Source organism: Limanda limanda, chromosome 6 (genome assembly GCF_963576545.1).
Source record: "Limanda limanda chromosome 6, fLimLim1.1, whole genome shotgun sequence".
In the NCBI taxonomy this organism is placed as follows: Eukaryota; Metazoa; Chordata; class Actinopteri; order Pleuronectiformes; family Pleuronectidae; genus Limanda; species Limanda limanda.
This window is the reverse complement of record NC_083641.1, coordinates 12,129,299-12,141,949: the sequence shown is the minus strand read 5'-3', so window position 1 is coordinate 12,141,949 and position 12,651 is coordinate 12,129,299. Positions and strand designations below refer to the sequence as shown.

Here is a 12,651-nt window from a genome sequence, read left to right as displayed (position 1 = left end):
TTGACACCCTCCTGTCTCTCCACTGATTTAGAGGGTATCCTTACCAGCGCTTTTCTGTCCTAAACACTAAACAAACGCACACACAAACACACACACACACACACACACACACACACACACACACACACACACACACACACACACACACACACACACACACAAACACCTACCCATGCACACACATAGATGTCAGAGTGTGTCATGGTCCACCTCGGCCTGCTTTATTCCCCCCCACCCGTGCTGGATCTGTGTGACAATGGGAATCCCGAGTGAAAAAGCTCTTGGTCTGACCCTGGCAGAGCAGCGGGGTGATAAAATGGCAGCCGTTTTGATCCGATAAATCCTCTGGGAATGACCTTGGAATCCACTGATGGAAAGGTTCAAGGGAGCTGGTACACACTTTGTCCACACGTGACCCTTCTGTATGTACAGGAGAAGGTGTGTGTCAACGGGGTTTAACACTAGTTTAGAGATAACACTGTTCAAGCAGCTGTCAAGTGAGAGATGAGCTGAGAGGGTCACTGTCAGAACCCGTTTCTTAGCACCACCATAACACAGAGGAAGGTGACTGGAAAGATACAACGGTGCACACAACCACAACATTTTAACAATACACCATTCGTTTTTCTTTTTTAAATGCTTGTTTAATTTCTGCCTGAGAGTTAAATGAGAAATTTATGCTTTTATGTTTGTCTCCTAAATTTGAAGCTATATCTAGCAGGTAGCATAAAGACTATAGAGGGGAAACAGCTTGCTAGGTTAACAGGTTGGCACCTTTAAAGCTAGTTAACTATCATGTTGTCTAGCATTCATCCTGTAAACTAAGACTACAATTACAGACCTGCGGTTGTATGCCTGCACCAACCAGTTTCAGATTGCATCATTTTTATTTCAGGACTCATATGAGGTCCCCTTTGAACCTTGACCACTGAAGTCTTATCTAATGAATGAAAATTGTTTAAATTATAAAGAATACCCTAAAGGTAGACTAGACTCAACAGCACAAAAACATGTTTTGTGCTCTATGACCACCCAAATCAAATCAGTGTATCTAGGCCAAGTGAACATTGAACCAAAGTTGAAGAAATTCCTACAGGGTGTTCCTGAGATATTGCGTTCACAAGACCAAAAACTTGTAAGGTAAGGTCACAGCGACCTTGACCTTTGACCACCCAAGTTCTAATCAGCTCTTCCATGAGTCCAAGTGAATGTTTGTAACAGATGAAATGAAATCCTCTGTGGGCAGTCCTGATTTATCACGTTCATAACAATGTGAGGTCACATGACCTTTTCACTTTCAAGCACCAAAATCGAAATCTTGTATGAAATTTGAAGAAAATCCCTCTTGAGATACTGTGTTCACAAGAATGGGACTGACATACAGACAGATGGACGTCATCATTCTTCTGGCCACTGGCTGCGGAGCGAGGAGGCTTTAAACAAGGTGCTTGTGGATGGATTTTCTTTCTCATCCCATGGCCAAACTAGCTGTTTCCCGTCTTTGTGTAGGTAAAGCTAAAAGTTACTCACTTTGGATTTAGCCAAAGGTGTACTATTAATATTTAAATCTAACTCAAGAAGACAGGAAACAAGCGAGGAAACACGTGAAGCTCGTTTCCCGTGTGTTAAATACAGCACTGCAGATTGTGATTGTTTAGTTGTTAAAATTTTACATAAGGTTTGTTCAGATTTTAAGGAAAAATGTTGGGTGCATATTTTACAATATTAGAGCTATACAAAATTACAATCTATGATTTTACAATTTCTCTACAAATGTATTATCTGAAGTGGAGGGGGGGGGGGGTAGTTTAAATCTCAGACTTTGAAAACCCTGGCTCTGCAGGCTCTGCAGTATGCTGGTCCCGGTCAGTCTGTCTGCACTCCACTGACAGGAGCAGAATTTGATTCAGCCTGGCAGCCAGTGATTGTTCGCACCCATCGGACAACTCGCTCTGTTTCAGGAAGCGTGCCAATCTTTGTCCGTGTCGCTCCTCTGTAACCTATGTGTCCTTTTATTCTCCTTAATTAGTGTAGTGCAGTGGCAGAAAGTGCTGTCTTCTATTTGTCATCACCACTTTCTTAGTATCCTATAAGTTCCTTTGCTTGTGTATAAGGCCTGAACTGACAGGGCAGAAGAAAGATGAATTATGGCATCAGCTGGTCTAAAACCTGGGAGCCTCATGTTTAACATTTTGGAGTTATTGCTCTGTTATTCTTCTCTTTGACCCGTGCAGATTTGCTCCACAGATACTGTGTGATACTGTTACAGTTTCCTATAACCATCAGTGAATATTGTGTTTGGAATGAATATAATTCACCTGATAATTGCCATAATGTTTTATAAATAACCCAGTGAATGTGTGCGTGTGTGTGTATGGCTTTAGTTGGGAAACCCTCCAGTGGCTGGGATTGTGGAAAATAACACACTCTATTGGTCATTTAGTTGGTGTGTGACATCAGTCTGTGTGTATGTGAACCATGGGCGGTCCCCTGAGGATGGCTACATTAGGAGCGGGCCCGGCCCCTGGCGACTGCAGAACACTGGACAAGAGCAGGACCAGCTGCCTTCAGAGAAGAAGTGGCACAACAGAGAAGTTTCCAGTGAGAAGACGAGCTGCTGTGTCACAGATCAAAACCAAGAAAGTAGCGGACGGAAACATTTGCTTTCTCCTGTTCCCGTTCATAGTGAGAGACAAGAGAGGAAAGGTAACAGCTCAGTGAGCAGATCCACTGTGTGTTATCACTTTGTGGAATGAAAACATCTGCAAACTGACACCTAAGGCATGGGAAGGAACTTTTTTTGCATTTGAGACTTGTAGGTATACTAGTGTGTGTGTGTGTGTGTGTGTGTGTGTGTGTGTGTGTGTGTGTGTGTGTGTGTGTGTGTGTGTGTGTGTGTGTGTGTGTGTGTGTGTGTGTGTGTGTGTGTGTGTGTGTGTGTGTGTGTGTGTATGTGTGTTTGTGTGTGGGGGGGTGTGTTTGTGTGGGTGTGTGTGTGTGTGTGTGTGCACCCGTGTGTGCATCATGTTTGTATGTAAGGAGATACCAGTATATTGACTGTGCTCCCCGGTGAGTGATGGTAACGGTGAACAGATGCAGTAACCAAACTGAGCAAAGACTGATCCCTCTAATCTATGATAAGAGAGGCAACATACATGCCCACACAAACAGGACATATGCCACCAACACCCACACACCCACACACATTCATACATGTTAGTGCCTCCTTGTATACTTTGCTTATTCCTGTATTTCTTTAAAACCTCAAATATTGTGTTATTTTTTCTCCACCTCTGCCTCTTCACAGGTCTTGGATCCAACTAGGAGCCACACCACAAATCTTCGTCGTTTCACCATCCTCCTCCTCATCCTCTCCTCGGCAGCAGATACCTCTGCTCCTCCTCACCCTCTCCAGTCCCCTTTGCCTGTCACACGACCATGGACCGCTCGGTGCAGGAGCTGTTCCTAAACTTCATGATCGTCTTAATCACTGTGCTGCTCATGTGGCTGCTGGTGAGAGTTTACCAGGACTGAAACACAGAGCTGTAAAAGTGAGGAGATGAATGAGAGGCGCAGGGATGGAGGTATAGATGTGGAGGGATTGAGGTGGCATATACCGTAGGACTTTGTGCAGACGCAGTGTTTACATCTATACATTAGTTTAGACTACGATCACTGGTCTGTAGGATTTATGAGGTAAAACAAAACCTGTGAGTGGTAGAGCCAGGGCAGATTGCCAAGGACAAAGTCATCTTGGATCCGTTCTCGTATTCTGAGATGTATGAATGTGGCCTTGAAATTCTGGCAAAAGCCAGGAAGGTTAAATCATTGAACAAATTTGAACGTGACAAAAAAAAAAAAAATTGAACTGGGAATTGAGTCTCTAGTTTTTCACTGCAAAGAAGCTGCTAGAAAACTCTCTAGTCTCAGGATAGTAACCCATGTCAGTGTGTCATTCATGTGAACTTCTATGCATTTAATGTCCATTGTTCTATTTCTACTAAAGGGATGAATATGTTAAATGCATATACTGTATGTACTCCTTGAAAACAGGCATCAACACAAATAACAAAGCATCATGTTTAGGTTTTATTTCTTGCCATAAAGCAGTCTTTCAGTTGTTGGATTATTTCTTTCTTTTTCCCCAACATTTCATGTTTTCCAATGTGAAGCCCACGTTTTTTCTTTGCTTTCCTGAAACATATTAGCTGTTGTCTTGTTTGAAGTTACAGAGAGTTATTAGTGCAGATAAAGCTGAACATATGGATCAAACAGGCATTTGCTGAAGAAGAAGAAGAGCAGGTGATGCATCTACCGGTCACATGTAGACGTGTGATAAGCTGTATATCACGAGAGGAGAAACAGGGCATGTGCGTGGAAACATGACTGAACATGAATTGAACATAGGCACGTTTTTTTTCTTAAGTGAAAATCCACCCAGAGAATTAACACAGTATTGTAAGTTGTGTTATTGTACATGAATAGCCCTCAATCAGCAGGAATTCAGAGTTATAAACATAATTTAAAAAATTTGTATTTTTAAATCTTTACTATCAAATAAAACTTATTTAGTTGAAAGGACTTAAAAATGTTCCACTATGTGTACATTTCATTTGTATTTCTTTTATGGCAAAGTGCCTATTGAGGACCTTGGGACAAGTAAGATATTTTGTGTCCTGTTGCCAGAATAAAAAATGTATATCCATTTTTGAGAAGAGTCAAGGAGGCAGAAATCTTTGGAAATTGATTCTGAAAACCATTAAATAATAAAACTCTTCTTTTCTATATTGTCTATAAGAGAGCTTATAAATCTACTGATAACATGAGTGTTTGCGGAGTGTGTTTGTGGAGTGTGTGTGTGTGTTTGTGTGTTCTTTGAGTAGATTCTCTATTTGAGAAATATTAATCAGACAAAGACAAATTATCCAGGTACTAAAATAGGATTTCTAAAATAGTCCTCTGCTCAATAGGGTTCCTCCATGGGAGGAACCGTATTCAGATTCACACGACAAATAGCTTATGACAGCTGGTGCTTCACATGTACAATTTTAGGGATTAAAGCTTCAATAAATAAATAAATAAATAGATAAATAAATAAAAGATTTGGCCCCGGTGCTCGCATGTTACGATGATCTCTGAGAGGAGCTGTGGTGTTAGTCGAAAATAAACTCTGGATGGTCATCAGCGTTGACAGAGGGAAAATTTGAAAAATTGTGTCACTTAATGATGAAAAGATTGTACATCATGGGATTTTTGGTATTATTGATAATACAAAGGGTGAAGTTATCATCCAAATGAAGAATAATAAAAATATTTGTGCATCTGGCAACGCTGATGGTGATTCTCTGTCCAGGCTTTCGATGTCCATCATGCATACAGGTTTGAAGACAAGGGAGACACATCATGGGATTGATTATTACATAACACACATGTAGGTCCCAAACTCTAGTCTGATGCGCATGAGTGAGTGTCACCCCACGGGTCTCTGTATCTGTTGAAGCTGATGATTTGGCAGTGAAACTCGGTGAGTGCTCTGGGCATGGGCGCCACTTCCTCCCATTGACTCCTCCCACTGTAGAATACCTAACAAGAAAATACACTGATTGTCAAAATATTCAATTCAATACTTATTCACAGAAGTTTGGATAATTAATGAAGAAAATTGCCTCCTCCCAAATGAGCACAACATACATACAGAACTACGCCATAAAACAAAAACTTCGAACTCCATAAAGGTCTACAAAAGTGGTAAATATGTTTTTCTTCCTTTAATTTATATGGATACAAAAAAAATAGATTCTCAATCATAAACAATTCGAGATTTTTTTCGATCGCATATATTTCCTGTACCATACCTGACCACTATTCATGTCTGGGTGTGTTTTTGATGTGTGATGTCTGTAATTACCCACATATTTAACTTTTACAGAGTTGCTAGTTTGCATTGAGCTGTTATGGATTTGAAAACTTATAATTGATGTTTTATTTTATTTTTTGTTTTTGATCTGTTAGTTTTGCCTAAAAGCAATAAAGACTTAAGTGGGAATACAGTGTTTTTTTTTCCTACCTGAACTTCATCTGTGATCTCGTCAGGAGAGTAATCTCCACCCAGGATGTAGATTCTGTCTCTCATTCCCACAGCTCCTGCATTGAACCCAGCGCACTCGAACGACCCTTCACCCTTCCACACGCTGGTCTCTGGACAAAAACTGTACACCTACATGGAACAGAAAAAAAGACATTTAGATGTTTAAAAAGGGAAACATTTAAATACGATCTCCAATTTAATGAGTGTTCAACTCATCCATTTGTGCTCATGTGATGGCCTAACCTTATAAGTGGAGAGGTCACATAGGTGCAGTGTGTTATCAATTGAGACTGCCTTGACCAGTGTGGCATGGAAGAACAGGCCAAACTCTGCCACCAGGCGGCTCCACTGGTCTTGCTGGGCGTCATAACTGTAAAAACAGTCCAACGAGGGATTAAATGAGCCTGTGATTTCCACCTCTGATCCAAGAGTATAGATGATGCTGCCACAAGCACTGGCTTCAGGGTAGAAGATGGCAGTGGGCAGCGGGCTGACTGAGCACCACGTCTCTGACAGAGGGTTGTAATATTCCACCTGGAACACAGGATGGGAAAAAACAGAGGTTGACCTTCACATTTTAAAATGACAACTTGCCTTTGATTGAATTGAAAGGAGGCACTGTTACCTCCAGCAAACTGGGAGCCCCGCCTCTGGATCCCTTGGTCCGCCCCCCGATGACGTACACTCTGTCCAGGCAGGTCACAGCCGTGTGCATGGTGCGGGGCTTTAGCATGGCCGGTGCGGGCGAGCACGTGAGAGTCACAGGATTGAAGCACCAAACCTCATCAGTGGCATCGTGGAAGGGTTCTGCTATGTGAAGACGGATTGCACGGCAACAGTTTCCACGACAACCACCTGTGACAAACATCTCAAATCCAGAAGAGAAGAGGGACATTTTTCAAACTGTAAAACATTATGAAAACATGTAGGTCTTTTACATTTTCAAACCACTTTGATTGCCTGGACCTGGATTCTTCAAGCCATTCTTTTTGGACATAAGTATTCCTCAAAAAGATTTTAAAGATGTAGTATTCTATTTGAGGATTTGATGAATTCAAATCAGGGCTTTCACTAGAGTGATCCATAACTCTGCACCTCTTTTTTTTAATTCCTTGTTGGATTTGGGTTGCTTTAAATAGTTATTTCTCGAAAGGGTCCACGTGCACTTTCTGCCAGATGGCCACACATTATCTCTATGCAATCTTTCATATGATGGTGGGGGTTCATGGTTGAATCAAAGTCTTTTTTCTTCCCAGTCCCTGAAGCTATGAATCATCTCCAAACCATAACATTCCTACTGCTGTACTTCACAGTTGGTTGAGGATCCTCTTCTGAAAAGCTGTCTTTGTTCTACAGTTACTACATTATTCTAAAATGCCTGGTTTATGTCTATACGTTCACTAAAAGCACTGTTGTAAGTTTCCGTTAGTGGTTTCTATCCAGGAAGCTGGGATAAAAATGGGGTCCCAAGATAAATCTGAGGTTTCAAAGTATAAGAAAGAGAAGTTTTGTCGAGTATAAACATTCTAAACCACTACAGAGCAGCAGTTCAGCCCCATAACGTACCTTCTCGCCATAACTGGTCAAGTATGATCCCGGTGGGTCTGGAAACGTGGTTGTCCCCTCCAACTCTTTCCACTGGTCTGTTTCCAGACAGTAGCAGAAGGTGTGACGGATTTCTCCGTTCTCCTCCGTCTTGTGGATGAAGATGTAGCTCTGCGTGGTGGCCGGCCTGGCATCAGCGAGCAGGCCGTCGTACTGGGTCTGTCTGCTCTGGGCCCCCGACAGCAGGGCGAGACAGGACTCGTCATCGCAGAGCAGAGTGTCATATTCACGCAGAGTCTGAAAGAGAAGGTAATTGTCATTGTCACATATCAGACACAGGAAATACAATGAATTTTCTACATTTTAATCAGATATTATGAATCCTAATGGGTGTTTGCTAAGCTACTTACAAAATCTTTCCCTAGAAAGTAAAATCAAAATTGTTATTGTTGCGTTTAGTAAACTTTTTGCAATTACAGCCTCTTGCCAATGGAGGATGCTGCATCCCACCAACAACCCTGCTTCCAGTCTCCTTAGTAAGACGTGAGTAACAGAGAAAGGATGAGGCATTCAGGTCCTTGGAGTGTGTATTTACCTTAAGTGCAGGTGCAGGTACATGGTGCATTCTTGTTAGAGAAAACAATCCTGGTAACAGCTTCTGTCGTCCTGGGAGATCGCACCGCACCCATCTGAGAAGGGAGGTCACCACTTCCTCCTCACTGGGAATGTTTAAAGCATCGGACCTCAGGCATGCCTCCAACACATTCACCTGTAAGGAGCAATAGAAACAGTAAATGCTGAGTGAGTCTCGTCACATTTTTTATGTGAGCAATATAGACTGGATGTAAAGATGGACGACGTGAAGGCTCGGGTTAGGGTCTCAATCTCAAACATGGTCATTTTAGTTCTTATCACACTGATGTATGGTATTTTTCACATTTTAACTTTATTTTTAAAATATAATTGAATCATACTATTAAAAACGAGGTAGAACGTCATGATTGACAGCTGAGACTGACTCCTGATTGGTCGAGCATGTCTTTCAAAACCTTGCAACAGCGGTGCCATCCCCCAGTTACTGGCGGCATTCGTATCCTGAATATTCTGGTTTCATTTCTGGATAGTGGGAGGAAGTGGACACACATCGTCCATCTGTATATGCAGTCTATGGTGAGCAAGATAATAACAACACAACCACTTTTAAAATCAAAATCATTATTTACATTATTGTATCGATTTTACACAGCAGAAGCTTCTTGGAAGAGAGATACAATCATCGACCTTCAGTTACAGATTTTCTCGCTTAATTAAGGGAAGATTGCTGTGTCCTGTGTGTAGAAATTAGATGAGTTCAGTTTTTTATAAATCACTAAGACTTGGTGAGTTGGATCAATAACTGTAATGTTTACTACTAAGAATGAGCAATATCAGTTATCGCTAAGGTATGTGTTTGCATAATGCATTGTCAAGGAATAAAATAATTAAAAGGAAATGTGTATCAATGTAAAGACTTAAGCAGCACCTGCATATCCAGGAAGTCCTGGGTTTTTGAAAGGTCGTTGAAGTTCTGAACCACAAACTCTTTGGCACTTTTGAGGAGGGAGGTGGAGCCGTAGGCCTCAGCCAGGGCCAAGAGGGACAGGCAGCTACAAAGATCCATGGTTCCTATCAGGAAGTCGCTGCACGCTCTGGACAGGACTGAAACCTGGAGGAATGACAACGACAGGGAAAATGTATAAATGGAAACAGCTGCTTTGAAATAAATATGGTGTACGTACATACACAGAACGTTTATATCAGAGACTTTAAGTGGCATTCATTTTTAAAAGATTCAAAAACTGTTTATCACTGAAGGAAGTAAGACATTAGTGATGAGTCTATGGCCGACTGACGATGTATTGCATCTTTTATACATTTACAGTATCTCCGCCAAGGAGGTTATGTTTTCATCAGAGAATAACTCTGGAATATTTAGGGGACTGATATTTGTGTTTGTCATAATAAAAGTAAGGGATGATGTACATCCTTAAAATCTTTACACTTTTTTTTCTGTTCGTAGATATAATTGGCTTCGCTTTGTTTTATTTAAGGAAAGTTTGTGTTAGCTCAATTTCCAATAGATTCCAAACAACTATACTGATTTACAATTTTGTTCACATTTTGGTTATAAGCTATATATTTGAACTGATGAAAAATGGTAGATGTGTGAAGGGCTAAACTAACACTGTGTAAAGATATGGTGTGACAGCATATTCAGACACAAAAGTTACTAAGATGGGTTGATGATTATTTAATTAATTCGCACTTTGTCAAACATGATATCCAGAAATGTCAGAATACACTATTGTACCAGCACATTGGTTTTATCTCTTAAACTCCTAACTCAGCAACTATTACACAAGACTTTCAACAATTGGTACGGCATCTTCTCTCAACTCTTGCAGACATGATGCTTGTTTAAGAGACAGAGAAGAGCAACAATGTAAAGATGTCATATATGTATCCCTACCTGTAGAAAGGAGGCGAGCTGGAACAGCATGTCTACGTTGCTGTCGGTGATTAGCACCTCTCCAGAGTACGCAAAGTCCAAAAAAGAACCCACCGCCACTGGACACTGGTCACCCAGAGTCACCGAACCATCATCCCGCTCTCGCATGTCCACCTCGAACATAGCCCTAAACACAGAACAGTTTCATATTACACCAACAGATATATAATAGATAATAGATAATAGATAATAGATAATAGATAATAGATAATAGATAATAGATAATAGATAATAGATAATAGATACCTGAAGAAATCACTGCAAGCTGCGAGTACACAACGATGACAGGGGAAGCTGCGTTCCTGGACCTTAACTGTGAAGTCTAACAGGAGGCCTCTCTCCCTCAACGATCTGAGCACAGCCAGCAGCTGCAGTCCGTGGGACTCAGACGCCCGCAGCAGGGTCCGGTGCTCCGGGGCCCCGTTGCATTGTGGAGCGATGCCAGACACACTGTTGGTCGGGCTGGTGCTGGAGTCCTGGGCGTTGGCAAAACAGGAGGATGACTCTTGATTTTCATCCATCTTCCCAATTTCTGGAAATTAAAATAATAACAGTATAGTGTCAAATGGGAATTTGTGTGTCTGTGAGAGAGGTGAGTGGTGGTAATAAAGGATAATGCATTTAAGATATCCACTTCATTACAGCATATCTGTAACACAATCCACTCTGCAATGCAAACATCTCACTAAGAGCAGTTAAAAGAATAAGACTTCAGTTTACAGCACATTCAGTACTGTCACACAATTACTCAGATATTACACACAAAAAGATATTACACAACCTTAAACGATGTTTTGCAGTTAAACCTCAAACATTTGTTAATACAGGTTAGATATATTATAAGTCCAAAGCAGAAGAAGTTCTACTCACGGTGTCAGCACCTCGGACAGCTCTCTCTCTCTCTCTCTCTCTCTCTCTCCCTCTCTTACTCAGGTCATTCACACTTCCGGAATCCTGAAGTCACGCGAGGATCTGGACAGATTTTTGTTTTCACATTCCTCATTAACATCCTCCTTTCTAAAATGGCGTTGTTTTGATGATATCGATTCGATATGTATCTCGTTTCTAAACCTGCTAGAGACGCATGCGGGAATGAAGCTCTTTGTTTGCGGTACAAGTGGACGCAATGGCAGCTGGGAGATGTAGTTCTCTCTCGGTTTAAAAACTCTGCAAGAGGTTGTCCCATTCATGTCTTGTGGATTCTGTAGTTCTAATGACATATATATATATATATAGATGATGTCATATTTAACTGTATATAACTAATATAAACGGCTTTTTTCATTTGCAAGATATTAGTGAATACATGCACAAATTAGTATAAATAGTAAACTGCTGGTAAATCCATAGTTTTATGTTTGCATGCGTTCTGCAGATTGGGAGAGTTTTCTTGTCATTTATTTATGCTCTAAATGCACCAACGATGACAAAGCACTTGCTACTTAATTGAGAATGTGGTGTAAGTCACTTCCTCACCACGCGATGGCGATGCCCTTCAGTAAGGAAAGATGTAATGTGGTTGTTATGCATGAGGCCATGAAAAGAAAACCACTGAATCTAAATCAGTGAACGTGAACCTCCAGCTGCTGCAGTACCGTGTCACCGCCACCACTTTTCCTGCCTGGAAATGTTGAATCCAAGCGATACGTAACAGCAGGCCTTTGTTGACATGCACCAAAACCACCACAGTGAGGGTGACCGCTTGTAGTAACAATATGCATGCAGACACATACTGATAGATTGCGTATACACATAGAGATTATATAAATTATTCTTGGATAAAATGCAAACAGACACACAAAAAAGATCAACGCATGTCTAAAAACGTGATGACCCATAGTCTACTCAAATTTAAATTGACCCTTCATTATGAGTGCATGAGAGGAACCCCTTCAACGTCATTGTAAGCAAAAAAATAAGGCTGTATCTTCACTCATTAGAATTCCCCCTCTTTTATCATCATTATTATAAGTATTATTTGTAGTAGAAGTAGTATCTATAGCTCTAATAAAGCATTCAAATTATAATTATTAAGTGCATGAGATAAACTCCGACAATATGACTGTAAACAGAAACTAAGACTATGCATTCCTTCACTCATTACATTTTCCTGCTTTTATTTGTGCTATAATTATTATTATTATTTATTTCTAATCATCATCAATGCCGTTAATGGCGCATTCAGGGTCAAATTTGCCATGACCATGAACGCCTCATCACTGAGTGCATGAGGTACTCCATTAATATCAGTGTAAAAAAAAAGTTCCCTGCTTTTATTGTTAATATGATTCGTTGTATTATCATTGCTGTGGTTATTTGTATTGTTATTATGATCATGAATGCCTCTACACTTGATGTTGTCGGTGGGTCTGTCGGGCCCCCTCCTCTCTCTCCTCTCTCCCTGCATCCCTCCCTCCCTCCCTCCTCCCTCTCGGCAGTGCATCCCCATCCCCCACACAGTGACCGTCTC

The 12,651-nt window shown here is 41.0% G+C and overlaps 2 protein-coding genes across 2 annotated transcripts; one reads left to right on the top strand and one right to left on the bottom strand.

Annotated features, from left to right (window-relative positions):
- The first annotated feature begins 3,438 nt into the window (after positions 1–3,438).
- On the top strand, positions 3,439–3,534 carry LOC133002864 (sarcolipin). The gene has a single exon (XM_061072445.1). It carries the CDS (start codon positions 3,439–3,441, stop codon positions 3,532–3,534), a length of 96 nt encoding a protein of 31 aa, XP_060928428.1.
- A 1,844-nt stretch (positions 3,535–5,378) lies between these two features.
- kbtbd3 (kelch repeat and BTB (POZ) domain containing 3) lies at positions 5,379–10,308 on the bottom strand. The gene is made up of 8 exons (XM_061073652.1): positions 10,143–10,308; positions 9,156–9,338; positions 8,229–8,402; positions 7,655–7,930; positions 6,714–6,956; positions 6,332–6,622; positions 6,068–6,217; positions 5,379–5,583 (listed from the first exon to the last, which is right to left on the bottom strand). The coding sequence occupies exons 1-8, from the start codon at positions 10,302–10,304 to the stop codon at positions 5,446–5,448; spliced, it is 1,617 nt and encodes a 538-aa protein (XP_060929635.1). The 5' UTR covers positions 10,305–10,308; the 3' UTR covers positions 5,379–5,445.
- Between the last annotated feature and the right edge of the window lie 2,343 nt (positions 10,309–12,651).